At 70.0% G+C, this 26,428-nt stretch overlaps 11 protein-coding genes across 11 annotated transcripts; 4 read left to right on the forward strand and 7 right to left on the reverse strand.

Annotated features, from left to right (window-relative positions):
• Positions 1–457: 457 nt before the first annotated feature.
• Positions 458–2,218, reverse strand: RHOBADRAFT_41850 (uncharacterized protein; the record flags this gene model as incomplete). The annotated part of the gene is made up of 1 exon (XM_018413962.1): positions 458–2,218. One exon carries the CDS (start codon positions 2,216–2,218, stop codon positions 458–460), a length of 1,761 nt encoding a protein of 586 aa, XP_018273900.1.
• A 479-nt stretch (positions 2,219–2,697) lies between these two features.
• On the reverse strand, positions 2,698–3,977 carry RHOBADRAFT_51655 (uncharacterized protein; the record flags this gene model as incomplete). Its single annotated transcript, XM_018415948.1, has 3 exons — positions 2,698–3,421; positions 3,571–3,632; positions 3,801–3,977. The coding sequence occupies 3 exons, from the start codon at positions 3,975–3,977 to the stop codon at positions 2,764–2,766; spliced, it is 897 nt and encodes a 298-aa protein (XP_018273901.1). The 3' UTR covers positions 2,698–2,763.
• A 1,346-nt stretch (positions 3,978–5,323) lies between these two features.
• Positions 5,324–5,491, reverse strand: RHOBADRAFT_2075 (uncharacterized protein; the record flags this gene model as incomplete). Its single annotated transcript, XM_018412544.1, has 1 exon — positions 5,324–5,491. A coding segment is annotated over one exon (168 nt), but the record flags the coding sequence as incomplete, so codon positions are not given.
• Positions 5,492–11,241: 5,750 nt separating this feature from the next.
• Positions 11,242–12,413, forward strand: RHOBADRAFT_41853 (uncharacterized protein; the record flags this gene model as incomplete). Its single annotated transcript, XM_018413963.1, has 5 exons — positions 11,242–11,448; positions 11,509–11,592; positions 11,682–11,975; positions 12,049–12,278; positions 12,356–12,413. The coding sequence occupies 5 exons, from the start codon at positions 11,242–11,244 to the stop codon at positions 12,411–12,413; spliced, it is 873 nt and encodes a 290-aa protein (XP_018273903.1).
• Positions 12,414–12,828: 415 nt separating this feature from the next.
• Positions 12,829–13,404, forward strand: RHOBADRAFT_41854 (uncharacterized protein; the record flags this gene model as incomplete). The annotated part of the gene is made up of 2 exons (XM_018413964.1): positions 12,829–13,148; positions 13,221–13,404. 2 exons carry the CDS (start codon positions 12,829–12,831, stop codon positions 13,402–13,404), a joined length of 504 nt encoding a protein of 167 aa, XP_018273904.1.
• Positions 13,405–13,754: 350 nt separating this feature from the next.
• RHOBADRAFT_51657 (uncharacterized protein) lies at positions 13,755–15,669 on the reverse strand (the record flags this gene model as incomplete). The annotated part of the gene is made up of 6 exons (XM_018415949.1): positions 13,755–14,211; positions 14,286–14,523; positions 14,584–14,896; positions 14,987–15,319; positions 15,379–15,409; positions 15,479–15,669. The coding sequence occupies 6 exons, from the start codon at positions 15,667–15,669 to the stop codon at positions 13,755–13,757; spliced, it is 1,563 nt and encodes a 520-aa protein (XP_018273905.1).
• A 343-nt stretch (positions 15,670–16,012) lies between these two features.
• RHOBADRAFT_41856 (uncharacterized protein) lies at positions 16,013–17,882 on the reverse strand (the record flags this gene model as incomplete). The annotated part of the gene is made up of 3 exons (XM_018413965.1): positions 16,013–16,072; positions 16,144–16,857; positions 16,923–17,882. The coding sequence occupies 3 exons, from the start codon at positions 17,880–17,882 to the stop codon at positions 16,013–16,015; spliced, it is 1,734 nt and encodes a 577-aa protein (XP_018273906.1).
• A 319-nt stretch (positions 17,883–18,201) lies between these two features.
• RHOBADRAFT_41857 (uncharacterized protein) lies at positions 18,202–19,672 on the reverse strand (the record flags this gene model as incomplete). Its single annotated transcript, XM_018413966.1, has 4 exons — positions 18,202–19,074; positions 19,139–19,255; positions 19,326–19,397; positions 19,469–19,672. 4 exons carry the CDS (start codon positions 19,670–19,672, stop codon positions 18,202–18,204), a joined length of 1,266 nt encoding a protein of 421 aa, XP_018273907.1.
• A 266-nt stretch (positions 19,673–19,938) lies between these two features.
• Positions 19,939–20,561, forward strand: RHOBADRAFT_41858 (uncharacterized protein; the record flags this gene model as incomplete). Its single annotated transcript, XM_018413967.1, has 4 exons — positions 19,939–20,026; positions 20,103–20,154; positions 20,232–20,386; positions 20,461–20,561. 4 exons carry the CDS (start codon positions 19,939–19,941, stop codon positions 20,559–20,561), a joined length of 396 nt encoding a protein of 131 aa, XP_018273908.1.
• A 73-nt stretch (positions 20,562–20,634) lies between these two features.
• On the reverse strand, positions 20,635–22,568 carry RHOBADRAFT_51660 (uncharacterized protein; the record flags this gene model as incomplete). The annotated part of the gene is made up of 3 exons (XM_018415950.1): positions 20,635–21,463; positions 21,539–22,306; positions 22,374–22,568. The coding sequence occupies 3 exons, from the start codon at positions 22,566–22,568 to the stop codon at positions 20,708–20,710; spliced, it is 1,719 nt and encodes a 572-aa protein (XP_018273909.1). The 3' UTR covers positions 20,635–20,707.
• A 1,134-nt stretch (positions 22,569–23,702) lies between these two features.
• RHOBADRAFT_34063 (uncharacterized protein) lies at positions 23,703–26,406 on the forward strand (the record flags this gene model as incomplete). The annotated part of the gene is made up of 7 exons (XM_018413167.1): positions 23,703–23,921; positions 24,000–24,500; positions 24,648–25,285; positions 25,349–25,631; positions 25,788–25,976; positions 26,056–26,114; positions 26,210–26,406. The coding sequence occupies 7 exons, from the start codon at positions 23,703–23,705 to the stop codon at positions 26,301–26,303; spliced, it is 1,983 nt and encodes a 660-aa protein (XP_018273910.1). The 3' UTR covers positions 26,304–26,406.
• Positions 26,407–26,428: the final 22 nt, after the last annotated feature.

The raw sequence follows: 26,428 nt of genomic DNA on the forward strand, positions 1-26,428 counted from the left end.
TCAGCTGCGCCTCGTACGGGCTACTGCACGGCCTGGTGCAGGCTCAGATGCGCTCAACGAGCTGCCGCCGTCGGTCGGGAGGATCGAGAGCGGGTTGAGGTGGAGCCTCGCGCGGCGGCTTGTCGAGGGCTGCTGGGTCGGCTTGGTGCTGGGCGGTCGGCGAGCAGGTGCCGCAATAGAGCTCACGCAGGTCTGGCAGGTGCCTAGACGAGCTGGGCGGGTGGGTGAGGGGGGCTGGCACCGCCCGCTCTCGTCCTCGCCGCGTTGCGAACAAGGGGGAAACCGCTCGCCCACAGCCTTGTGCTTTGGCAGATTGAAGTCGCGCATCTGTAGGTCATGTAGTCACACGTCATCCGCACGATCCTGCAGCAGAACGAGCGAGGTCGGGAAGCTCTCGGGGCGACCGGGAGATAGGAACGTCACTCGCTGCACGGCACTACAACTGCTGCTCGACCGCTCAAACCGTCGTCTCCTTCGACCCGTCCACGTCCGTCGCCGACCCGAGCCCAAGCGCCTCGCCCTCGCCCTTCTCCCCTCGAGGCGTGCTCGCCTCGGTTGCCGCCTCGCCGCCGTCCTTGCCCGCGCCGCTCGCACCGTCCGACGCCGCCGACGCAGCGAGAATGTCGCCGCCGACGGGGAGGCCGAACGTCTCGGCCGTCTCGGCGAGCGTGGGCGCGACGCCAACGTGCTCGGCCGCGTCGACGCTCTTGCCCTTCTCCTCGGGCGTGTGCGCCGCGACGGGCTCGTCGTCGGCGGCCGCCTCGTCGACGCCGTCAACGCCCGGTTGAGCGTCCGTCTCGCCGGCAGGGAGCACGATCGACGGCGCCGTCTCGAGCGTGCGCAAGCTCGCGCGGCGCTCGTTCGGGTCCCGCTCGCCGCCGCCCGCCGCCGCCGGCTCGCCATCCTCGAGCGGCGCCCGGCTCCTGACGCTGCCCTCGCGAGGCCTGCCGCCGGCACCGACGCCGCCTGCGCCCGGCCCGACACCCGCAGAGACGACGGCGCTCCAGGTGCTCCTGCTCCCGAGGCTCTCGTCGCTCGCGCGCCGGCTGCCCGCCAGCGCCCGCACGCTCGCGTCCTCGTCGGCCTCGGCGCCCTGCGCTGCGCCGAGCAGCGACTTGGTGCCGCTCCCACCGCCGCCGTGCAGCGAGCGCGCCTGGCGTGTGCTCCACGCGCGCAGGCCGCCCGCGCTCGTCCACGACGCGCGCGCGCCCGCCTTGTCGCCTGCGGCGGCGCCGACGACGCTCGCGCCGCCGCTGTTCATGACGCTCGGCGCGAACGACGAGCTGGCGAGCGTCAGGACGCTCGCGTTGTCGGCGGGCGGGAACGCCGGGTGCGGGTTGTTGCGCGGGTGGGCGTACGTGTGCGACGGGACGCCGGTCGGCGAGTCGGGCAGGTCGAGCGAGGTGCCGTCGGGGAGGTAGACGAGCGAGCGCGACGACGAGGTCGACGAGGACGAGGGTCGGTGGCGGTGCTGGGTGTGGAGCGCGGCGGCGAACGGCGCGGTCGCGGCTGCCGACGCCGGGATGGGGGGCGCGAGCGTCGGGCTCGACGTTGCGGGGAGGGATGACGAGAACGACAGGCCGTGCGAGCCGGCCGAGCCGGCGCTCGCGCCGAGGAACCCCGGGCCCGTGCCGCTCGCGCCGACGCCGGTGCCGGGCACGACGGCGATGCGGTTGGCGCCCGGCGCGCCGCCGAGGTCGACCGAGAGGAGCGTCGTCGGCTTGGTCGACGCGTAGCTCTTGTGGGTCGGGGCGAGGGACGAGGCGTCGTGCGACGACGAGTCGACGGTGCGGCTCGAGACGATGCTCGACGGGCCGCGGGTCGACGGCGACATGGCGTAGATGGACGCGTCCGTGTCGGCTCCCGAGAGCGCCGAACGAGCCGACACCGAGTGCCCTCGGGTGCGCTGGCTCGGGTCGTGGCGGTGCAGGCCCGCCCGGTCGAGGTCGAGGTCGTTGTCGTCGTCGCCGTTGGTGCGCCGCGAGCGAGACGAGCTGCGGCTGCTGCTCGTGCGACGCGGGCTCTTGGTGCGAGTGCGGGTAGCGGTCAGGCCGTCCTTGCTGCCCTGCTCGTGGTGCGGAAGCTTGGGGCGCTGCTTGGTGGTCGACCCTCCTCCCGAGAGGAAGCGCGAGATGCTGCGGAAGACGCGCTTGCCGGACGACTTGTGCGGCTGGCCCTGCGCCGTCGGTGGCGTGCTGGTCGAGGCGGTGGTCGACATGGCGCCGTGCTGGCGGAGAGGGAGGGTGCGGGGAAGGCGAGGAGGGTGCGGCGGACGCTGACGGCGTGCTAGGGCCGAGGCGGGGCTCGACAGGTGTGCTGTGTGAGCGTGCTGGTGCGCTCGAGGCAGCTGCTGAAGGTAGAGTGAGGAGGAGGGGAGCAAGAGTGGGGCGGGCAGGCGGGCGGGCGGGAATGGCGCTCGACCAGCTCGTCGCTCGACCGTAAGGTCGCAGTGCAAGGCTAGGTGTGACAACGTGACGCTCCACTTTGGGCGCAGCGACCGAGGCAAGGCAGACGATGCTCTCGAGCCTCTCTCTCGCAAGGTCGCCGGAAGGAGGGGATGGGGAGCGACAACCAGTGTACTGCAGGGCGACGCGAGCGCGACGACGAAGAGAGAAAGCGCAACGCGCGCAGGTCCAGACACAGAAAGGACGGCGGGCGAACGAGGGAGGAGGGGTACAACCGAGAGAGGGGAAGGAGGAGGAACAGGCGAGAGGAACTGACGGGATGATGCTACACACAGGGAGAGGAGGGACAGGCCCGCACTCAGGACGCGCTCGGCCGACGCTGTACCTCTGTCAGGCCGAGCTTGAACCCGCCGCGAGGGACGCCATCCCCCCTGCGCGCCTTGTGCGACACGTAGTCGCCGCTCATGCCGGCGAGGTCGCCCTCTGCGTCGCTCTCGCCGCCAGGCGTCGTCGCCGTGTCCGTCTCGTCGCCCTCGCCGAACAGCGGGCCGTCGAGCCCGACCGAGGGAGCGCGGTCGCGCGACATGCGGCGCACCGTCGACGACTCATCGCCCGACGCCGACGATGAGGACGACACGCGGCCGTGGCGGTGCGTACTGTGCGTCGTGTGGTGGGAGGAGGACGACGTGTGGTCGTGACGCCTTGTCGACGAGGCGACCGAGCTGGACGACGAGTCGGACGGTGACGAGGAGGACGAGCTACTCGGCGACGCAATGCCGGCGAGCGCAGGCGGCTTGCCCGGCCGTGCACTTGACAGCACGGAGCCCTCGTCGACGGACGGGAGCGGCGTCACGTCCGAGTAGGCGGGCGACGGGAAGATGTCGGACGCGCCCGACGAGACGGACTCGCCGGACGAGGGCAGGACGCCTTCGCCGGTCGACGACGGCGAGTGGATCGAGCCGTGGAGCGGGATAGCGATGAGGCGGCCGTCCTTCTCGGGGTCCTTGAAGTGGCGGCTGCGGACGGTGACACAGGCTCGGTGTCAGCGTCCGAGGTCCGCAGCAGGGCGGGGAGGACGAGCGCGAGCCTCGTCGCAGCGAGGCCTGCGCACGCTGGCTCGCCTGCTCGCGGGACATCTGGGAGGGACAAGAGAGAGGAGACGCACGTCGAGGCATAGCCGAGAGGGCGGAGGACGAAGGCGAACGCGACGTAGCCGACAATGTCGACCTGCGTGGTGAGACGGGGAGGGAAGGGGGGAGGGTCAGATGTGCTCGCCTCTGTCGTAGAGAGCTCCTGCTAGGCCACCGAGGCTCGCTACGGCCTCCCTGAGCCCGACGGCACTCGCGGCGAACCTCGCCGGCGCGAGGAGGAGATGAGAGGGGGAGGGCGACTCACGACGGCGAGGGCGGCGACGGGGACAAAGAGGAGGAGGGCGAGGATGCGGAAGGCGCTGGGGAGGAACCTGAGCGGCTCTGGGAGGTCGTCGTGCTGGACGACGATGTGGCGCCAAGCTCCCGCCGCAGACGAAGGGAGCGCGGCGAGGACGGCGGACGGGGCGAGCGAGGACAGCATCCTGGCGGGGTGATGCGCGAGGCAGGCGAGCGCAGGCCTGCTGGTGTGTCGTGTGGCGTGCGTCGGGCGGGCGTATCTGAGGGCGAGAGGCGAGAGAGGCCGGCGAGGCGGTGGAGCTGCTGCGGGGCCACGACCGACCTGGACTTTGAGAGCCACGTCTCGCTCTCCACACAGGCTCTCACGTTCACGCTCTCAAGCTTCTCGCAGAACTCCTGCAGTAGCGAGCGACGCTCCACTCTCTCGCGGAAAGAGGCGCGAGACGAGGAGGAGGACAGTGCGCGCCAGAGGCTGCGCTTCGCGGCTTGAGATTCCGAGGCTACGTACACAAGAGCCGCAAGTATGGCAAGCGAGAATCGAGGGGGAAAGGGGGTGCGAGGGCAAAAGGAAAGTAACGAAGGGGGAGCGAGCGAGACGACGAGGGGCAAGGGCTAAGACTGGGTACAGAGGCACAGACAACGACGACGGCGAGAAGGGATGCAAGGCAGGCATGAAGGTGGGGTCTAGTGTGAGAAGAGTCGTGGTAAGGGAGGTGCTGGGAGGGGTGGGAAGAGGAAGGAGCGACTCGACGGCGCTCAGTCGTCGAGGTCCATGCGCTCGTCGCCGTCGTCGGCGCCGGCCTCGACCGCCTCGTCGATGCGGAACGCCGGCGGGTCATGCATGAAGGCCGGCGCGGCGGCAGGGCTCGCCGGGTCCGGGTAGGCGTGCGTAAAGACGTCGTGGAGGAACGAGTCGGCTTCGGCGCACACGGCGCCGAGAACGGCCGGCGGCTCGTCGCTGCCGCTGCGGTCGGCACGCAGGGACGCGTCGAGCATCGACAGGAGCTGGGCGACGACAGGGTGGCGGGCGACGTCGGCGATCGGGGCGCGCAGGGCGGGCGTCTTGTGCAACATGCCCTGGAGGATGCCGAGCAGGCTCGGCGACAGGCGCGACAGGGGCACGTCCGACAGGTCGTTCGAGCGCAGCTTCTGCCACGCCGGGCCGTTGTCGGGCAAGACGACGTTGGCGGCCGCCTCGAGGATGATGAGGCCGAGGCTGCGAGCAGGGAAGGTCGAGGTCAGGTCGCGTCCTCGTCGTCCTCCTGCGGCACTGAGAGAAAGAGGAAGTGGGGCGCACCTGAAGACGTCGGCCTCCTTGCCGTAGCGCCCGCTCAGGATCTCGGGAGCGATGTACTCGCGGTCGCCCTCGCGCTCGAGGTCCTCGGGCGCGTCGCCGTTGCTCTTGGCCCTCGTGCGCCGCTCGCCGTCCTGGGTGCGCCAGATCGGGTCGCCGCGCAGGCCGGGCTCGCCCCAGGGCGGAGAGTCGACGGCGGCGCCCTTCATGATGCTGAGCGGGTCGGCGCGCGGCCACCTCGTCGCGAGGCCAAAGTCGCCGATCTTGAGGTGGCCCTTGTCGGTGATGAAGACGTTGGCGGGCTTGAGGTCGAGGTGGAGGATGTTGCGCGAGTGCATGTGCGCGACGCCGGCCGTCAACTCGGCGAGAATCTTCCACACGCGCGCCTCGTCGAGCTGCTCGTTGGTGCTGCCGTACTCCTCGAGCCACCAAGCGAGGTTGCCCGCCGGGCACAGCTCGGTCTGGATAAACAGGTGGCCGCTCTGCTCCCACGCGTCGACGAGCGAGATGAGGTGCGGCGAGGCGTCCGTCTCGGACGAGAAGAGGCGCAGGATGTCGACCTCCTCGAGGCGGCGCAAGCTGCACGGACGAGGATCGTCAGTCTCTCTGCGGCATTCAGGAGGGGACGAGAGGGAGAGAAGAAGAGGGACGCACCGGTCCTTGGGGCCGAGGAACGGGTTCTTGGTGCGCTTGACGGCGTAGACCTTGCCCTCGCGGCTCAAGTCGGCGACCTCGTACGCGTCGCTGAACGCGCCGTTGCCGAGCACGCGCAGGAGCGTGTAGTTGCTCTCGAACCAGTTGGGCTGCGAGATCTCCTGCTGGCGGAGCGAGAGCACCGTCGAGCTCGAGTGGCGGACCTTGAACTGCGGGCGCCCGCCGACGGGCTTGACCGGGTGGTGCTGGCGGTTCTCGGCGTCCGTCATGGGGAACGAGGCGCGAGGCGCGTTCGACGGCGTCGCGACGGGCTGGAGGAAGACGGTCGACTGGCCCGAGGGCGCGAGCGAGTGCGACGGGAGGTCGGGGAAGTTGGCCATGGCGGGCGTGACGGGCGTCTCCTCGGTCGGCGTGTCGAGCAGCTGCGTCCCTGCGTGCGTCGGAAGGAGGGTCAGGTGTCTGTGCGCAGGAGGCTGCGCGAGGAGAGAGAGAGAGGACGAACCCTCCCAATACCTCCCGCCGACACTCCTTGTCGGGGTCATGGGCTCGCCCTCGGCGATGGTGGCCGACGCGCTGCTCTTGCCCGAGCTCGACCCCCCGCTGCGGTACTGGATGCCGAAGAAGCTGCCCTCGCTCGACAGCTGCCCGCTGCTCCGGCGGCGGAACATGGCCGGGCGCACGCGCCCGAGGCTGTTGCGCACCGACGACGACGCCGAGCTGAACCGCCCGCCGCCGCTCTTGGCCGCGTGCATCGACGGCGACTGGTCGCCGGCCGACTCGACGCGGCGGCCTCCTGGTGCGGCCGTCCCGTCCGACGAGGCCGACGACTCGACGCTGCGGCCCGAGAGCGGCGACACCGAGCGGTGGAACGGCTTCTTGGCGCTCGCGAGGGGCGACAGCGACTCGCGCGACTCGCGCTGCTCGTCGTCGCCGCCAGGCGTGCACGTCGAGTGGTTGCCGCCGACGAGGGCGAGCGCCGCCGTCTGCTGCGTCGACAGGGAGCCGCAAGGCCCGATCGGCGAGCCCGTGTAGACGGCGTCGGTCGAGGGCGAGTCGTGGCCCTCGTCGGACGAGCCGAACGCGCTCTGGACGACGAGGCCGGGCGTCGCAGGGGCGAGCGAGGACCGGCCGGCAACGACGCCGCCGACCGAGCCCGACTGACCGAGGACGAACGGCGAGCGCTTGACGGGCGTGTCGGGCATGACGGACGGGCGCGACAGGCTCGTGACGAGCGGGTTGAGGAGCGGCGGCACCGCTGCCGCCGGGTCGACCTCCTCAAGGGCGTGCGACGGCGCCGAGTGCTGGTGGGGCGACGGGACCGCCTGCTGCGGCTGGGGCTGGTCGTGACCGACTTGACGCATGAGGTGCTGGTGGAGGTTGAACGCAGGGGCGCCGCTCGCGCCGAGGCTGTTGGTGCGAGGGCGAGTGCGCTTGCTGACGAGGCCGGTCGACAGGAAAGCGGCGGCGAGCGGGCGCACGTTCTTGTAGTTCTGCGGCGTGAAGAAGGCCGAGCCGCCGTCGCCGAGGTGGTGCAGTGCGCCCTCGGGGTGAGCGGCGCCGTGCGTCGAGTTGAGCGAGTGCGCCGAGGTCGACGCCGTGACGGCGGCGCTCACGTCGCCGTGGTCGATCAGGCCCGAGTGCGACGTGCACAGCGACGACGACGAGATGCTCGTCGCCGCGTCGGTGAGCGTCGGCGTAGGCCCGTCGCGCCAGCTGTCGATGCTGAGCCGCGACGGCATGTCATCCTCGTCCATGAGGTCGTCGTCGTCGTCGGCGGCGTTGCTGCGCGTCTTCCACCGAGGCTGGGCCGGCGACGACGACGGCGGGTTGACGATGGGCGAGACGGCGCCGAGCTTGCTCGTCGCACCGCCGGCGAGAAGGGCGCCGTTGGCGTTGCGCTTGCGGCCGGCGGGAACGGCCTGAATCGGGGTGCCTGCGAGCGTGTACCACGTCGTCGTTAGTCGCAGTACGATGAACGGCTCTAGACGCAGAAGAGAGAGAGCGCGGGACGCACCGAAAGGACGGAAAGAATCGACTGGCTGCCCTGCCGGCGCGAAGCTGAGCCGCCTCGCCGCCGCCGACGCCGACCCGAGCGGCCGCAGCCTCGGGAGCGGCGGCGGCCGGTCGCTCCCCTGCACGCCCGCCGTCGCCCCGCCGTCCTCGGCGCCCGCCTGCATGTCGGGCATCGACGTCGAGCCCGTCGCCGAGCCGCCCTTGGCGGGCGAGTCGCGCGCGTCGAGCGTGCCGTTGGCGAGCTGCGACAGGGCGTGGTGGCTAAAGTTGTTGGCGTGCGGCATCATCGAGTGGCGGCGCGAGGCGCGCTCGGCCGCACTGAGCGCCGCCGCGCCGCCGGCGCCGAACAGGCTGAACGCGCCGAGCTCGCCGCTGCGGCGCCGCGGCGGCGTCATGGTCGACTCGAAGCTCGAGACGCTGACGGGCGAGATGGCGCCGTCGCGCAGCTCCGAGCCCGACGTCGAGAAGTAGTCGATGGCCGGGCCCGACTCGTTGAGCGTGTCGAGGCCCGTGCCGGACGATGCGGCGCGGTTGCGCGAGATGGACGACGGCGGGCGCAGCGAGTCGGACGGGGAAGGGAGGGCAGGCGAGAACGAGGGCGTCTCGAAGCCGGGGTGCGACGACGAGGCCGGGATGGGGACGATGTTGAACGAGGGGAACGAGGGGACCGACGGGCGCGACAGCGACTTGGCGCGAGCGACCTTGCGCGGCGCGTTGGTCACCGAGGCCGACGCCGCCGCCGACGACGACGTGACGGACGGCCCGCCAAAGACGGCGTCGTCGCCGGACAGGCCGCTCGCGTCGCCGTCCTCCTCCTCCTCGAAGCACGGCATGCGCTCGATCGAGACGCGCTTGGACGGCGGCGGCATCGTGCCACCGAGCGGGCTCGCGGCGAACGCGGTGCGCGCCGGCGCCGGCGACGACGCGAACGAGAAGGGCGTGTCGAAGTTGAGGGTCGAGACGGACCGCGGGAGGGACGCCGGCGAGGCCGACGGCGCCGCCGCCCCATCGCTCGCGTGCTGTGACAGCATGCGCGACGACGGGACCGAGTGGGCGTGCGCGAGCGAGTGCGTCCGGCCGTGCCCGCCGCGGTGGTGGACGTGGTGCGGCTCGCGGCGGTGCGCGTGCTGGTGCGCGTGGACGGCCGGGCCCGCTGCGGGCGAGTGCAGGTGCTCCAACGAGTCGCGCACGTCCTCGTCCATCTCGTCGCTCTTGCGCCGGCGCGACTCGGACGTCGGCGGCTCGAGGCGCGCCGCAAAGTCGTCGCCGGCGCGGCCGTACGACGGCCGCGGTCGCGTGGCGCGAGGCGACAGCTCGGTCACCGGGCTCGACATGTCGCCGCTCGAGCTCGCGGCCGACGTGCGGCGCCTCGACACGGGGGGCGAGACGTCGTCGGCGCGGGCCGCGGCGGCGACCGCGATCGGGTCGTCCTGCGGGTCGTTGGGGCTCGTCGGCGTCGAGCTCGGCGGGTGGCTCGCGATGGCGGCGAGGTCCTGGTTCCAATCGTTGAGGTCGAACGCCTTGCGCGCCGTCGACGAGCGCGTCTTGCCGAGGAGGGTGCCGCCGAACGCGCTCGCGAGGCGCTTGAGCCCGGCGACCTCGCGCTGACCGGGGCGAGTGCTGCTGCGGGTCGACGACGTCGTTGCGGCGGCGTGAGCGGCGGCGTTCTTGCTGGTCGACGCGCTCGAGGGCCCTGCGACGGGCAGGACGGCGGCGCTGGTCGAGGCGAACGGCGACGTGGCATGCTCGGGCGCGGTCCTGGCCGAGTCGGCGAGGTCGGGCGAGGGCGGGAACAGGGCTGCGCCGCCGCCGCCGCCTTTGCCCTTGAGGGCGTGGGCGTGCTGGTGCTGGGGCGCAGACGGCGCGTCGGTGAGCTGGACGGGGCTCTGCAGCTTGTCGGCGTTGCCGCCGCCGCCGCCGAGGAGGGCCGACGCGCCGCTGAGGAGGTTGGTCTTTGACGAGAACGGGTTGCGCTGGAACGAGCGGCGTGGGCGCAGGAGGTGGGTGTGGGGCGAGCGCGAGGGGGAGCAGCCCGGTGGAGGGGAGGGGCGGAGCGAGTCCATGGTGTGGCGGAGCGGTGACGGCCTCGGGACGCGCGCTGTGTGGCCGAGATGGTGTCAGTCAGGGTCCAGAGTGGACAGAGAGGGCGCCACAGTGGCCGCACGCACTGGATGAGGGTACTCGGCCTTGTTGTTGTTGAGCGGCGGGTGAGGTGGGCTGAGGGGCGTCAGGGCGGTGGGCGAGGGCGAGGGGGCGGCTGAGGGGTGGAGCGGGCGCCGCTAGCCCTTGATGCAGGCTACAGGCGGTGTCGGGACAACAAGCAAGCGAGCTGGGTGCGAGGCGAGGGAGCAAGGGGGGGGTCGCCGCTCCATCGCTCGACGTCCCTCCGGTCGCTCGCCGCGTCGAGTCGCGCTCGCTCCCTCGGCTCACACGGCTTCCTCGGCTCTCTGTGCATGCTGTAGACCCGGCTCGACGCTCTCCAAGCCCTGGCGAGCTCGCTCGTGCCGGCCGTCGCCTCTGCCGTGGCCTGTCGCGCGCTCGAGCCGACTCTCGCCTCCTGTCGACCGGCGCGCGAGCCAAGGCCGCTCGCAATGCTCTCGCTATGTATGCTCCTGCCCAGCCCTTATCTCGACCGGGACGACCGCCCGTCATGTGGCTCTCGGACGTGCGAGCGCTGCCGCCTTCCCGCCGGCTCGACCGTCGACGATCTTTCGTCCCATGGGCGGCAGCGACAGCGACGAGCAGCGTCGCGTACACGTCGCCGTCGAGCATGTCGACCTTGACCGTCGACTGACCCGGAGCGCAGGCTCAGACTGCCCACCCCGCAGAAGGAGGCGCCCGTCGAGCGCACGAAAGCGAAAAGGCGCCGACGCTCGCGCAGTCCGGCCCGAGTGCAGCTGCTGGAGTAGCCCGCGGTCGGACTGAGCGGCGTCATACGTCGAGGGCGGCGTGCATAGAGCCCATTCGTAGAGCGACGGGCCCGAATGAAGAGGTCGGCGAGGTGGAAGCGAGGTCGGAACGAGAAGCCCAAGTTGCGCTCAGACCGTAGCGTCCAGGGTGCGTGGGCCGAGCACGCCGACGCAGTGAGCCACTGCATGGCGGCGCCGTGTCCTCGCTCGCGACCCGAGAGCAGAAGCGCAAGTCGAAGGCGGATGACGAGTCGCTTCACAGAGGCGAGCGAGCACGGCCTTATAGGACTAGCGCAGGCGGTCAAGCTGGTCGCATAGACTCGTGAGAGCTGCCGTGGTGCTTGACCGGCCGGCACAGCCAGCGCGGGCGGGCCTTTGGTGGGAGAAAGGGCGGGAAGGACGAGCGAGACGAGGTCGACCACCGTCACCTCGCTTGCTCGCACTTGTTCGAGCCGAGAGCACCGCCAGCTGTGCTCAAGGCCACCCTCGCACACCGCCGAGCCGTCCCTCTCGAGTCCCGCCGCCTCGCTCGTCACCGCCACCTCGTCCTCCCCCACCTTCATCTCCCCTCGCCCTTCATGTCGTCCTCGCAGGGCTACACCGTCGAGCCGCCCGCCTACACCGGCGCTGCACCCAAGAAGAAGGGCTCGCCCGCCTACGGCGCCACCACCGACGCCGCCGCCGCCCACCGACAGCAGCAGGAGCCTCTGCTCGCCGGCGAGGGCGCTGCAGCGCGCGACGCCTGGGCCGACGAGGGCGACGACGGCCTCGAGGGTGACTTCAAGGTGCGCCCCGTGCTCTCTCCTCGCGCCTGCGCCGAGTACTGACACCCTTGCCCTCGTCAGATTGGTGTCACCGTCTCGCAGTCGAGCCAAGACGTCCGCAACGCGTTCGTGCGCAAGGTCTACGGCGTCCTGTTCTGCCAGATTGTGCGTCTCGTGTTCCTCTCTCAGTCTGGGTCTCGTCGAGGGCCGACAGGCGCTCCTCGGACTCGCTGACTCTGCCTCCCCGCTCACAGCTTCTCACGACGGCCGTCGGGTGGGTCATGTCGGCCAACGACGGCATCGTCACCTGGACGCGCGAGCACCCGGGCCTCATGCTCCTCCCAACGTTCGGCGCAATCGGCGCCATGCTCGGAGTCTACTGGAAGCGGCACTCGAGCCCGGCCAACGTGATCCTCCTCGGCGTCTTCACCCTCCTCGAGGCCGTCACGCTCGGCAGCGTCGTGTCGTACTTCAACTCGGACGTCGTCCTCGAGGCGCTCGTCATTACGACGTTCGTCTTCCTCGGCCTCACGCTCTTCACGCTCCAGGTGCGCCCCCCTTCCTCCCCCTCCTCCTTCACGTCCAATTTCGCTCATTCTCTCTCTCGAATACTCCTCCCAGTCCAAGTATGACTTCGACTCGATGGGCACCTACTTGTACGGCGCCCTCGTGGTCTTCTTCGTCACGTCGCTCGTCGGTGTCTTCCTCCCCTGGTCGCGCGGGTTCGACATCGCCATGGCCGGCTTCGGCGTCCTCCTGTTCAGCGGCTACATCATCTTCGACACGCACCTCCTGTTCAACCGCCTGCACGTCGACGACTGGGTCGTCGCCTGCGTGAGCCTGTACCTCGAGTGCGTCCCTCCTCGTGCCCCTTTCTCCTTCTTCGCGTCGACCAGGATCGGCCACTGACCTCGGTTCACTTCCACAGCATCGTCAACCTCTTCCTCCAGATCCTCCGTCTCCTCTCGGACGTGCAGGAGCGCTAAGCGACGTCAGGCCTCCCGATCGCCACCTTGTCCTCGTCCTCCCTCTCAGCCCTCCTTCCCCCCTGTGTAGCTTGCCCGCAGCTTGTTCTCGCCTTACGTCTTTCGCGCAACACATAATGGCTCGTGCACCGTCTGTCCGCGCTCGTGAGAGGCTCTGTCGACGAGCGAGAGACACGCTCGCTCGGACCCTCCTCCTCAGACTGCGGCTCGCACTCTCGCGCTCGCGACTCGTACCTAGCTACGCAGATGTTCTCTCGACGACCGCTGAGCGCTCGCCCTCTCGAGCCGAGTAGCTGCGCACGAGCCCGCACGACCCTCTCGCAACGGCCGGCCCCGCCTTTCCTCCCTCTCCCTCCTACTCCTCCCTCGTCTCTCCTCGTTTCGCCGCCTCGAGCTTGCTGTGCTGCAGGCCAGCATGCAGCTTTGCCCACTCACTCTACTCGGCCTCGTCGCCCTCGTCGCGAGCCTGTGCGCTGGTCGCACGGCGCCGTCCTCCTCCCCGCTCCGCCTCGACTCGCCCGCCCTCGCCTCGTCCGACACCCCGCCGCACTCGGTCCAGCTCGAGCGCAGCACCGACGTCGAGGAACGCCAGCTTGACGCGAGGCGCCTCGCCGAGCAGGACGACGCGGCGCCCTCCTCGTCGGTCGAGGAGCTTCGGGCTCTCGACTCGGGCTCGACAACGAGCAGCTCGCCCAAGCGCAAGCGCTGCATCTACATCGGCACCTTCTTTCACGTGTGCGTCCCCTCTCTTAGGATCCGCCCTCAGGCGCGCCGAGCTGACCTCTCGTCCTCGTCGACCTGCCGCAGCATCGACTGCAACGCGCCCACCAACTCGACCCAGGTCCCGTACGCTCCGCCGCGCGAGCCCGAGCAGACGACGTCAACGTCGACGACGGCGTCGAGGGCGGGACCGGCGCCGGTCGTCGCCACCGGTCTCGTGACGAGGACAAGGGCCAAAGCGGCGGCGACGAGCAACGTCGAGGGCGGCTGACGGTGAGGGACAGGCGAGAGGGGAGGAGCGAAGGAGGTCGCGAGGGGCTGGTCCTCTCGAGCTTTGCCGTACGACGTGCAAGTCGTGTTCTCTCTTCCCGCGCGAGCCTCCCGAGAGAGACGAGCAATCCTAGGCTTGCTGGCCTTCTCTCCTTGCGAGAAGGAACACGGCGCCGATGCGGATGCTGCAGGTTGCGATGCGATATCTGCAGCGCACGAGGGAAAGAGTCAGTCGCATGCGAAAGAGAAAGAGGGAGGGAGGGAGAGAGAGAGAGAGGGCGCGAGCGCACCTATGTGACAAAACCCCTTCTCGACGTCGACCCGCCTCGTCCTCTCGCTGCCCGCCCTCGCTCAAGGGCTCGACGCAAAATGGACCTTCTCCTGCTCCGCCCCAGCCACCGCCCGCAGCGCCCTGTCCATCTCGGCCATCCTGCGCAGCTCTGGCCACTCGGCGACGGCCTGCCGGGCGCTGTTGCGGATAAAGTGGCCCTGGAGCGCCGCCATGCTGACGCGCACGCCGTCGTGCATCGCGCTCTCGACCTCGCGCACCATGGCCGCCTTGAGCTCGGCGAACGCCGCCTCGTCGAGGCCGTCCTCGTCGTGGTAGAAGCGCGTGAAGAGCTCCGAGGCCTGGTGGGGCGTGGCGTCGTCGATGAGCTCCTTGAGGTCGACGCGCCCGGGCCGGATGAGCGCGGCGTCGAGCTTCTCGAGGTGGTTGGTCGTGAGGAAGAGGAGCCGCTGCGAGGTCGACGAGGCGACGCCGTCGAGCGCATTCAGGAGGCCCGAGAACGTCACGTTGCTGTTGAACCTGCGTCCGCGAGAGTAGCCGAGTCAGTGTCGCGTCACGAGAGAGGAAGGATGAGAGAGGAAGGTGAGACGCACCCAGCCTCGCCCGTCTGTGACCGGGACGAGAAGGCGGCGTCGATGTCCTCGAGGAGCATGAAGCAGCGCTCGGGCGCGTTGGCGAGGAGGTGGTTGAGCTTGTCGTCGGTGAGGCCGCGCTCCGAGAGGTTGAGGACGCAGATGTTGTAGTCGAGCGAGCCGGCGAGCGCCTGGATGAACGACGACTTGCCCGACCCTGGCGGGCCGTACAGGAGGTAGCCGCGCCGATACGGGATTCCTGCGAGGGCCGAAGTCGTCAGGACCTTGCGCAAGTCGAGAGAGAACGAGCGGGACGCACCTCGCTCCGAGTACCACTTGCCCCGCCGCATGAAGCCCTGCACGTCCTCGACGACCCGCTCCTTGACGCCCTCGTCGAGCACGACGCTCTCGAGCAGCCGCTTCTCCCTCGGCTGCCCGAACGGCCTCCACTCTGCGCCCCACGCCGTGTAGATGACAGTGCGCCCGACGACGGCCTGCTGCGCGAGCTCGCGCGCCTCGCCGAGCAGGTTCGAGAACAGGTCGCGGTCGCGCGACAGGGTCGTGAGGTGGACCGTCTCCCAGGGCGTGCCCGAGTTGAGGTCGAGCATGTTGGTGGCGCGCTCGCGCTTGACCTGTGTCGAGGGCGGCAAGGTGTCAGGGCTCGAGGTGCGACGAGACAGAGGACGGGGTCGAGAGGAGGAAGGAGTGGACGACGGGCGCACCTGGAACCACGCGCTCTTGTAGCGGAAGTAGTGCGTGCCCGGGCCAGGTACGAGGCTGAACTCGGCCGTCGAGCTGCCGTCCTTGCGCTGCTCGTACTTGGTCTCGACGGCGAGCTCGTGGCTGCGGACCCTGCTCGCGAGGCCCTCGAACCCTCGCAGCGGCTGGTTGGCGAGCGCGGCTTGACGCGCCGACTGAGCCGACATCCACTGCAGGAACCACAGGTACGACGGGTCCTTTGACGAGATCTCGAGCGAGACGAGGAGGCGGCGCTGGGCGAGGTTGGCGGCCTGGACGGCGCCTCGTCGCAGAACTTGGGCGCCGACGCCGAGGGCCTGTAGGGGGTGAGCCTGAGTCAGCTCCTGGCCCAGCAGAAGAGGAAGAGAGGACGGACCATGAGGCCAAAGCCGGCGGAGAAGTAGGGGCTGTGCAAGGGAGGCGAGGGTCAGCTCGCACTCGCCTGAGCGGGGAGTAGAAGCGATGCAGGTGCTCACTTGGAATCAAGAGCACTCTGCACGAGGCCTCGCAGGCCGCCTGGGGCGTCTGGTGCCGCCGTCGCGGGTGCCGCCGAGTCGGCGAGGCCGGTCATCGACGTCGAGGCGGAAGAGCTCGGGTCCGCGCTTGCTGCGGCTGCTGGCGGCATGGCGGTGGCTGACGGAGTGCCCTGCGGCATCAGGAGAGGCATGGCGGAGGCGAGAGCCGATGTTGAGAGCGCGGGAGATGAAGAGGCGAAGTTGAAGCTCTCCTGGCTCCTGCTCTCGCTCGGATGGAGATGGTGGATCGGCAGATTCGCTGCAAGCTATACTTTGGCTCTCTGTCGAGGCCGCATCCGGCTGCCCAGAGGCGACGCTCACCTCGACCTCCTCGGCTGGCAGCGTTCGCGCGTCTCTTCTTCGCAAGGGCGCGATTACACGCTGCGAGGCCGTCTATTCCAGCTCTGCTCTACGTGCACCCGCTCGATGACACGATGCGCCGTCGCCCTCGGTCGCCAGGCTCCTCCTCTCGCACCCACCCTCCTCGCCGCCTGCTCAGCGAGCCGAGCCGGGCGCTGCTGGCGCGTTGAGCGCGTCGATGTCCGGGTTGACGATCTGTACGTCGAGAGAAGCTTCGTCAAGGCTCGTTTGCGACGAGGAGGAGGAGAGAGAGAGAGCCAGCGCACCTCGAGGTTGCCGAACGCAGGGACCGACTCGGGCAGCGACCCGTTGCTGCCCTGGCGCCCGAGCCAGCTGACGGGGCGTCGAGCGGCGAGGATTGCCGAGCGCTCGCGGCGAGCGTCAAGGCGCGAGAGGTGGGCCGACGGGAGCCAGTCGTGCGAGGGAGGAGGAAGAGGTGGTGATGGGTGGTGAGAGGACGGCGGGGCGTTCCCCGGCGAGGAAGGGTGCTCGTGCGGGTCGGTAGATCGAGGAGGGAGCGTGCTCGACCTCGTTGTGGCGCCGACCGGTCGCTTGCTGTACGGCTCGAACGCGGCGGGGGACGTGGCGGCGTGGGTCAAAGCGGGCGGCGCGTCGGTGAGGGCGACGGCGTGCGAGATGTGTCGCTCGGGTAGCGAGCGCACGTCGATGGGTGGAGGTGCGGGTGGTGCATGACGCGACTGGAAGGCGATCGACGCTCGCACCGGGCGAGAGCGAGTCGGGAGGTCGGTAAAGACGGCCTCGTACGTCGACGTGCTCCAGGTCGATTGGCGGCGCTGCCCGTGCCCGGCTGACGAGCCAGAGGCCGAGCCTGGTGGAAGTGGTGCCGAGGTAGTGCCGAAGAAGAACGAGTTGAGCGACAAAATGCTCAAGTCGGATGGCGAGTGGGCGTGCGCGGTCGTCGGGAGCGCCTCGACGCCGTTGCCGCGTGTCGAGCTCGTCGGCGCATGTGTCGACACGTACTGCGATGTCAAAGCGAGTCAGTCTTGACCTATTGAATGCGCAAGGAGAAGATGCAAGGACGCACCTCGACTTGACCTCCCCAGTTCCGCTCGGCCCACTCGTGCCGCCTGTCACTCCCGCCCTGCCGCCCCAGGAGCGGCCCGCCGCTCTCCTGCGAGCTCATCGGCGTCAATCCCGCCTCGCCGCTCGTCTCGCTCGTCCCGCGCTCGTCGCCGCTCGTCCTCGTCGACGACTCGTGCCGTGCGCCCGGCGGGAGCGGCCTCGGCCCGCCTCGGCTCGGCGACAGGCTCGCTGCGTGAGCGTGCGGCAAGTTCAAGTGCGACGTGGGGCTGCGCGACGTGGCCGAGGGCCCGAGGAAGACGCCCTCGAGGTCGCGGGCCGACCAGGTCGAGCTACGGCGGGTGAGGCCCGCGCGCCGCCTCGGCGTGACGGTCGCCTCGCCGTCGACGTTGACGACGGGGCCCGCTCGATCGTCGTCGCCGTCGAGAGGGGCCCGATGGCCGCCCTGGACGAGCTCCCACCGCTCGTCGTCGTCGCCGCTCCCGATTCCAAACTGCCCGCGGTCCCTCCTCGTCCTCGCCGGTCTCGCCGACGCCTCGCCGTTGCCGTCGCCCGTCTGCCGACCTTCGCCCTGCCCTGCAACGCTCGGCGCTGGGCGCGCGAGGACCCTCGAGCCGTCGCGCGCGAACGTGGTCCGGATCGAGAACCGGGGCTCGGGCGGCGGTGGAGGGCGCGGCGAGGGGAGCGAGGCGAACAGGTCGGTGCGGAGTATGGCTGCAGTCGATGTGGTGCAGAAGGGAGGGTGTGTGTCGGGAGGGAAGCGAGGCTGGGGGAGGACGAGGGCCGGGTGGAGCTCGACCGTCTCGAGGGGCGAGGCGAGCGGTGCAGGCGGCGCGGCGGTGCTCTTGTGCGGCCGGGCGAGCCGCTTGAGGCGCCAGTAGATGATCGTGGTCCACACGACGACGACGAAGACGCAGGCCGGCGGCACGATGCAGGCGGCGAGCGCGAGGCCGGTCGAGACCATGCTCGCTCGCGAGGGCGGTACACACGGCGCACTTGTGGGAGCCAGGCGCAGGGAGAACAGCGCAGAGGGCGAGACACGACGACGAGGAGAAGCGAGCTGAGCTGAGCCCGCCGTCGCCGCGAGATGCGATCAGGCGAGGCGCGAGCGAGCGGAGAGCGCGAGGCGCGAGCGCAACTCTGAGACCACGCACCACAACGACAGCGGGCGAGTGTGCTCCAGCACTCGAGAGAACGATGAGGCCAACACGATTATGCACACGGCGAGAAGAGCTCGAAAGCTAGAACAGAGAGACGTCCGCCGACCTCCTCCTCCCTCCTCTCTACTCGCGCTTCAACCGCCTCTTCTCGCTCTCGGCGTCGCTCCCGCTGCCCGCTCCACGCTCGACCGCCGTCCTGGGCGACTCGTCACTGACGACGCCCTCGTCCTCGTCGCGCTGCTCGACCTCGTCGCGGCTCCTCGTGCGCGTCCTCGTCCGGCTCGAGTCGGTCCCGCTCCCGCTCCCACTCGGGCTCGACAGCGCGCCGTCGTCGTCCTCGCGCGCGGCGTACCCGCCGCGCTTGCCGTCGCGCGAGCGCCGGTCGGCCTCGCCGGCGTAGCCGTCCTCGGGCTCGAGGTCGGCGCCGCCCGGCCCGCCGCCGCCGCCGCTGCGCAGGTCGATCGTGCGCGCCTCCTTTGTCGTCTGGCGCATGTCGAGCGAGCGGTCGTCGACGCTCGGCTCGTACCGCTCGTCGTCGACGTCGATCGGGAGCTGGTGCTCGAGCGGGATGGCGGCGTAGATCGACACGGCGAGGATGACGGGCAGGTACTCGAGCGTGCCAAACAGGGCCTCGTGCGACGACGCGTACCCGAACACGCCCTGGGCCGTCTCGGCGAGGCGGAACGTGGTGCGCAGGAAGACGAGGAGGGAGGCGAGGAACAGGAGGAGCGAGAACTGCTTGGGCAGGTGCGCCGCCGTGAACGTGCGCGCCGAGCGCCAGATGCACAGTCCGAGGAGGACGAGGAAGGCGAGGAACGACGCCGTCTGGGTCGCGAGGCCCGCGAGGAGGATGTCGTTGGCCTGGTCGCTCGTGATGCTCGCGCTGCCGTTGCCGAACCGCGCCGACTCGGCGACGCCGATCAGGGCCGCACCGACGACCTGGATGATGGTCGTCACGACGTCCGACACGATCATGACGGCAATGAGGATCTTGGGCTGTGGACGAGGGTGAGTGAGCTCGAGGGCGCGAGAAGGGACGAGAGGAAGTTGGGGAACGGACCTCGAACCGGAGGAGCGTGCTGCCGCGGTGGTCGAGGCGGCGCAGGCCGAGGCCGAGGGCGAGGTAGAAGGCGGCCTGGAAGAAGACGGGCGAGACGACGATGAAGAAGTACTGAATCTGGGGCGCGAGAGTCGAGGAGGGTCAGGAATGCGGCACGGCCGACTCGGGCGGAACGAGGCCGACGCACGATGAAGTAGACGACGACGTAGGGGTGGTAGTGCGAGAACAGCCTCGCTGCGTAGCCGACAATCTCGCAGATCTGGGCGCACGAGGAAGAGTCAGTCGGGTCGAAGGAAGGGGAGGGAGGAGGAAGAGAGAGAGTGGACGGACGCAGCCAAAGACCATGAGGCCGCTGAAGGCGCGCGACTGCTTGAAGCGGGCGAGGATGGACAGGTAGTTGAGTGCGACGAGGCCGAACGAGACCAAGGCGATGGTGGCGAGTGCGCGCGAGGGGACGTAGCCATAGATGATGACGGACGACTCGCCGTCGGCCGGGTTGGGGTTGATGGGGCCTTTGTAGCCGCTCGACTCCATGGTCGTCGCTGAAGTCGGGTGAGAGCTGATGAAGAGAGCTTGGCGGAGTGGACGAGGTGGGAACGGCGAGGGCGCGGCGGACAGATGGACCGGGGTGCTCTGGTGGTGCTGGAGAGTACGGCGACCCAGTTGAAGGCCACTCTGAGTCGGTACAGAGTGAGGCGGACGAGGACGAGAGGTCCGTCCCGCCCGCAGCCTCATCGAGCCTCGCCCACGTTCGCTCTCACCGCGAGCCGACCTTGACACAGATCCGCACTCGAGCCACCATGCCCCGCACCTACGACCAGACCGACCCGAGGCGCCCGGCCAACGCCCTCCCCTACCGCTTCCCCGCCTCGTCCTCGACCCTCCCAGGTCCGTCTCGCTCTCTCTTCCCTGGTCCTGCTCTGCCCGTCCCAGGTGGACTGACACGGACTCTGCACCCACATAGAGCTCCTCTCGTTCGCGAGCATGCTCTGCAGCGGCCTCGCCATGCTCACCCGGTCAGCTCCTCCCCCACCCATCCCCCCGCCGCTTCTCTCTCTCTCCCTCCCTGACTCGCCTCTCGACGCACTCGCAGCTACGCCATCTGGCCCTGGTTCGGCCTCATCCTCGCCCTGAGCGGCATCCTCGGCCAGAAGAACCTCGGCGCGCAGAAGCAGGCGAGCGACCAGTCGAGCCTCCTCGGCGGCTACACGTCCCTCATGTTTGCCTCGACGTCCCTCATGTCCATCTGTGCGTCCCCGATCTCTCGAAGTACGGTGGGACGCGGCCACGTCGACGTCCGCTCACCCTGCCTCGACCCGCAGACTCGCCCATCCTCCTCGGCCAGGCCGTCAAGGCGGGCAACATCGGGTTCAGCATCAACAAGGGCCTCATCTACCTCCCTCGAGACCTCCCGACGTCGTAGCACTCGAGAGCGCAGCGTCTCGTGAAACCCGGTGGTCTTCTCTGTCCCTCTCGAGGCTCGCTCGGTCCGGTCCGAGAGAGAGAAAGCGCGCGTTACAGCCCAGGAGAACGAGAGCCCGAGTTCTTCTATCCGACACACAGGCTCCTCTACTTCTCGCTCGCCACCGCCGTCGCTGCCGCCGCGTGCCCAAAGTCGCGCTCGAGCCGCTCGACGGCCCTCCCAAGCGCCCGCCACCGCGTGCGGCGCATGCTGCCCTCGAGGAACACGCCCTCGGCGTTGACCTGGAACCGGAACGCCTGGTGGTCCTTGATCGTCGCCGTGATGCGCACGTAGAAGCCGAGGAGCGCGAGGTCGACTGGGCGCGAGGTCGACGACGACGAGGAGGCGGACGACGCTTTGCTGCGAGGCGCGCCGCTCGAGGCTGCGACGTCGAACAGCGACGCCGGCAGCGTCAAATCGGCGAGGCCGCTCACCATCTGGTTGCTCACGATCCAGTGGTGCGACGGCGCCTCGTGCTCCTCGTCGCCTCCCGTCCTGCTGCTGGTGCCGCTGCGACGCCGCCGCGCTGCGAGCGCGCCGACCCACCCGAGGTGCCACGGCCACGCCCTCGCAGGCATGATGGGCACTTGCCCGCCGTTGCTCCACGCGAGCTCGTCCATCCTCGCGAGCGTCGCGCGCACGAACGGGCGCGTGCGCGCCTTGTCGAGCGAGCGGCGGTGCGTCAGGGCGAGAGAACCGATCGAGGTCGTCGCGAGGGTCGAGAGCGGGATCGGCGAGGGCGAGAACGGGTACGGCGCGACGGCGTTGTGCGGGTACGACGCGAGCGAGAGGAGGTCGCGCAGGGCAAAGACGGGCGAGACGGCGGCGGCCGTGTGCGACGTCGCCTCGTCGGCGTGGACGGCCTGCATGCAGCGAGAGAGTGTCAGTGACGCTGCGAGAGAGGGCGTGCCCGAGAGAGAGAGAGAGAGTGAGCGCACCTTGAGCGCCCAAGCCGTGAGGACGTCGCCGGTCGACACCCACTCCTTGCCGCCCGTCTCGCGCCGCACCTCGGCCTTGACGCTGTCGACGAGGGCATCGACGGCTCGCCGGCTGAGGAAGACGTGCCGAGGCTCGTCGTGGTTGCGCAGCTTCTCCCACGCGTAGTTGGCGAGGAAGCACGCCACGTTCTTGAGGCTGCTCGCCGACACCCACCCGGCGAGGGCGTGCTTCGCCGCGCTCGACTCGACGTCGCCGTCGTCTTCGTCGCCCTCGAGCGCCACTGCGCCGCCGTCCAGCTCGCCGTCCCGGGTGCGCTCAGGCCCGCGCTTGATCGCCTCGAGCCCGACCGCGAGCACGTTGTCGCCCTGCGCGTCCATCGCGAGCGGCGGTACGGCCCACGCCTCGCCGTGCAGCTCGGCGCCGAGCGCGCGCACGGCCCACCCGAGCCCGGTCGCGTCGACGAGGCCGTGCGGCGCCGTGAGGCCGACGGCGACGACGTCGGCGAACAGGGTCGCGTGCACGGCGAGGAACGACGCGTGCGACTTGGCGTAGCCGGCAAAGGTCGTCGGGAGCGAGGCCGAGCGGAAGAAGGAGAGCTTGTGGGCGGGCTGGAAGGCGCAGGGGGACGAGGTGCGTTCGAGGGGTTCGAGGGGGGCCGAGAGCGAGGCGGCTTTGGCGTACGGCTTGGCGATGCGGGTAGACGAGAAGAGGAACGGCCTGCTCGTCGTCAGAGGCTCGTCGGGGACGTCGACGCCCCAGATGCCCTTCTGCGCGACGCGAGAGACGGGATGGTCAGGAAGAGGCTCGAGGAAAGAAGAGGACGGACTGGCTCACCTCCTTCTGCCACACGGCGTGGCCCTGCAGCAAGGGCCACTTGGCAACGACTCGACGCGTCGCGGCCTCGAGCTCGGCGAGGAGGGCCGTCCCGGCGTCGTCGCTCGCAGCGCCGGCGGGGCGAGCGAACACGTAGCCGCAGGTGATGCCCATGTCGGCGACGGCATTGTCGATGGGCGACAGCGGGACGAGCATCGTGTCGCTCGAGGGTCCAGAGGGAGCGGAGCGAGGAAGAGCAAGAGAGAGAGCCCTCGCGAGGGGAGAGAGCTCGCCGGAACCAGGCAGGGGTCGACGAGCCGAAGCGCGACGACAAGCGGGATCGCCCCACACCGAGCCCGACTTTCATACACACACAGCGTGCAGTGTTGCGGGGCGAGTGTTTGAACGTGGCGCGAGGGAGCTTTGGCGGCGAGTGCGGAGGTGAGAGAGCGATACCGCTTTGAGGAGGTGGAGAGGCGCACAAGGTCGAGAGGGACCCGGGCGGCGGTTGAGCGCTCGACAAGCGCACTCCAGCAGAGCGTGCAGCAGAGCGGACCGCGCTGGCCAACTCGCAGGGAGCTGTGCGTACTTGTCGGTGAGGATGACGAGAGGGCGGCGGGCTCGGCGGCGAGCCCCGCGCGCTCGACACGGGGCAGGGCCGGCCGTGTTCGCCCTTATCCCTGGCCTCTGACTGAGCAGATGGACCGCACGGCGAGTGCAGCGGGGGGAGCGGGAGAGAGAGCCGGACGGCGACGATCATCTCGCGGCGGACGCGAGGCCCAGCAGCGCAGGACGGGGGCGACGTTGGCTGTGCGGCAGCTGGACGGCCGAGCTTGTGCTGCTGCTTGCGCTGCTGATCGAGCCAGGCAGGCATGCGGACGGTGAGTGAGCAGGACGAGAGCAGTCATCACGCAAGCGACCGCTCGGCTTTCGCAACCACCGCGACGCCGACCGTGAGCCACACAGAGTGCTCCAGTTCGCAATCTCGCATCAGCCCACGCCAACCCACGCCTGAGCGCGCGAACACCGGCCCCGCTCCACCGCCTCGTTCCACCGCCTCACTCGACCTCGACCGCCACAACCTCGTCCCTCTCGGCCACCCAGAGCGACCCGGCCATGTCCGACACGGCCTACTACCACACCGTCGACCCGTTCCACTTTGCGCCTCAGTCGCCCCCGCCCTCGTCGTCCCTCGCTCACGGCCTGCCGCCGGCCTCGCTCGCCGTCCCGCAGAGCCAGATCTCGCCCGCCCTGTACTCGCCAGAGGTCGCCGTATCCTCTGCTTCGATCGCCCAGTCCATCGCCGACAACCTCGGGCCCAAGAGCCCGCTCCGTGTCCCGGACGACGCCATGGAGGGCGTCTCGGCCGCGCCGCCCGGTCACAAGACGACGGCGCCCGCGTCCCTCTCGAGCACGCCCGACCTCGTCCACCAGGCCAAGATGGACGTCGAGGACGACCACCACCGTCGCGGTCCGCCCCTGTCCGACACGCCCGGCGGCGACTGCCGCAACGTCTGCATCCGCCACGCCCGCATGGCCAACGGCTCGACCAACCTCATGCTCCAGAAGGTGCGCCCCCACAGCGCTCTCTCTCTGTGTCACACGCACATCCAGCGACCGAACCCTGACCTTGGACACCTCGCGCAGTCGCTCGAGGACCTCGCCCCGCACGAGCAGCAGGCCGTCAACACCGTGTGGAGCCTGTTCTCGTCGTCGCCCGCCCGCCGCCGCCTCCTCATCCTCCGCGGCCTCCTCACCATCGCGTGCCCGTCCCAGCTGTCGTTCCTCCAAGAAGCGCTCAGCCTCGAGATGCGCCTCGACCCGGTCGAGCTCCTGCCGCGCGAGGTGACGCTCAAGATCTTCGGCTACCTCGACGCCATCACGCTCGGCCGCGCCGCCCAGGTGTCGCGCGCGTGGAAGGGCATGGCCGACGACGACCTCCTGTGGCGCACCATGTGCGAGCAGCACATCGAGCGCAAGTGCGAGAAGTGCGGGTGGGGCCTGCCGCTCCTCGGCGAGCGCCGCCGCAAGGCCCGCCTCGCCATGAACGCGCTCCCGACCTCGCGCGCCGGCGAGACGAGCCGAGGGCGCGACAGCGACGTGCGCCGCATGCTCATGGACACGGCGACGTCGGCCATGCAGGCCCAGGTCGAGCACCAGCACTTGCACCACCACGGCGAGCCGTTCGACCCGTCGGCCGCCACCTCGTCGTCGTCGTCGTCGAGCGACATGCTCGTCGAGTCCTCGTCCGCCGCTGCCGCCAACGCCTCGTCGTCCGACTCGCACCGCCACAAGCGCTCCAAGACGAGCTCGCCCACCCCGTCGCGCCCGTCCTCCCCTCGACCGTCGCGCTTCGCCCCGTCGTCCACCGCCACCGCACCCGTCACCGAGCTCCCGCCGGCACTGCCGCTCACGCGGCCGTGGAAGCACGTCTACTGCGAGCGGCTCGCGATCGAGCGCAACTGGCGCCGAGGGACGTGCGCCGCGACGGTCCTGTCGGGCCACACCGACTCGATCACGTGCCTCCAGGTGGCCGAGGACCTGCCGCACCCGTCGTTCCCCGTCCTCATGACGGGCTCGTGGGACCGGTCGGTGCGCATCTGGAACCTCGAGACGGGCAAGGAGGTCGGCGTCCTGCGCGGCCACACGCGCGGCGTGCGCGCGCTCCAGTTCGACGCGCTCAAGCTCGTCACGGGCTCGATGGACTCGACGCTCAAGATCTGGAACTGGCGCACGGGCGAGTGCATGCGCACCCTGCGCGGCCACCGCGACGCCGTCATCTGCCTCACGTACGACAAGCAGCTCCTCGTTTCGGGCTCGGGCGACTCGACGATCCGGGTGTGGGACTTTGGGACCGGCGAGGTCTACACGCTCCGCGGCCACTCGGAGTGGGTCAACTCGGTCGCGCTGTGGGACTCGAAGGCCGACGGCGCGTGCGAGCCGTCGCCGTCCTCGCTCGATGCCGCCGCTCGAGCGAGCGCGAGCGCGAGTGCGAGTGCCGGTCCAGGCGGTGCGGCGACGAGCGCGGGCGACCTCGGCGCGCCCATCAGCAACCCGGAGCAGGCCAAGCAGTCGTCGATGGGCAAGTACCTGTTCTCGGCGTCGGACGACGCGACGATCCGCGTGTGGGACCTGTACTCGCGCACGTGCGTCCGCGTCCTGTCGGGCCACGTCGCCCAGGTCCAGAGCCTCAAGGTATACGTCGTCGGGCCGGGCGAGGACCAGGGCACGGCCGCGTTCCCCGCGTCGCTCCTCCAGCCGCCGGCGACGACGCCCGGCGTCGACGAGGCCGACCGCTCCGAGGATGCCGCAGGGCTCGGCGCCGGCGGTGCGCGCCCGAGCTGTACCGCCAACGAGCGCCTCGCCGCCGCTCCTCCCGCCTTCCCGGGCGCCGTCGGCGTCGGCGTCGGCGCTCCTTATGGCCACCAGCAGCAGCCCGACTTCGAGTTTGCGTCCGACAAGAAGCCCATGGTCGTCTCGGCGTCGCTCGACAACACGGTGCGCGTGTGGAACGTCGAGAGCGGCCAGTGCGTGCGGCAGCAGTTTGGCCACCTCGAGGGCGTGTGGAGCGTCGACGTCGACAAGCTCCGTATCGTGTCGGGCAGCCACGACCGCACCATCAAGGTGCGTCTCTCGCTTCTCCCTTCCTCCTCTGCGCTCGTCGCCGCGACGATGAGCAGGCACTGACTCTTTCGCCCTCCAGATTTGGGACCGCGACTCGGGCAAGAACCTGCACACGATCGTCGGGCACAAGGCGGCTGTGTGCGTCCCTCTCTCGCCCTCTCTTTCTCTCGGCGTGCACGGACCCTGACTCGCCGCCCGACCTTTCCCCTCTCCTCTCTCTCTCGCACTTGCAGCACGTCGGTCCTCCTCACGGATCAGTCGGTCATCTCGGGCTCGGACGACGGTGAGGTGCGCCTGTGGAGCTTTGCGCCCAAGGAGACGTTCTAGCGTCGTCTCGCTCGCACCCACTTTTCCCTTTCCCTCCCCGTCCCTCTTCTTTCATCAGTGCCCGTCCTGCGTGTTGCTTGCCAATCTAGACCTTTCGTTCCTCTCTCTCGGCGTCGAGCGAGAGT

The sequence above is a fragment of the Rhodotorula graminis genome, assembly GCF_001329695.1.
Source record: "Rhodotorula graminis WP1 unplaced genomic scaffold RHOBAscaffold_2, whole genome shotgun sequence".
Classification (NCBI taxonomy): Eukaryota; Fungi; Basidiomycota; class Microbotryomycetes; order Sporidiobolales; family Sporidiobolaceae; genus Rhodotorula; species Rhodotorula graminis.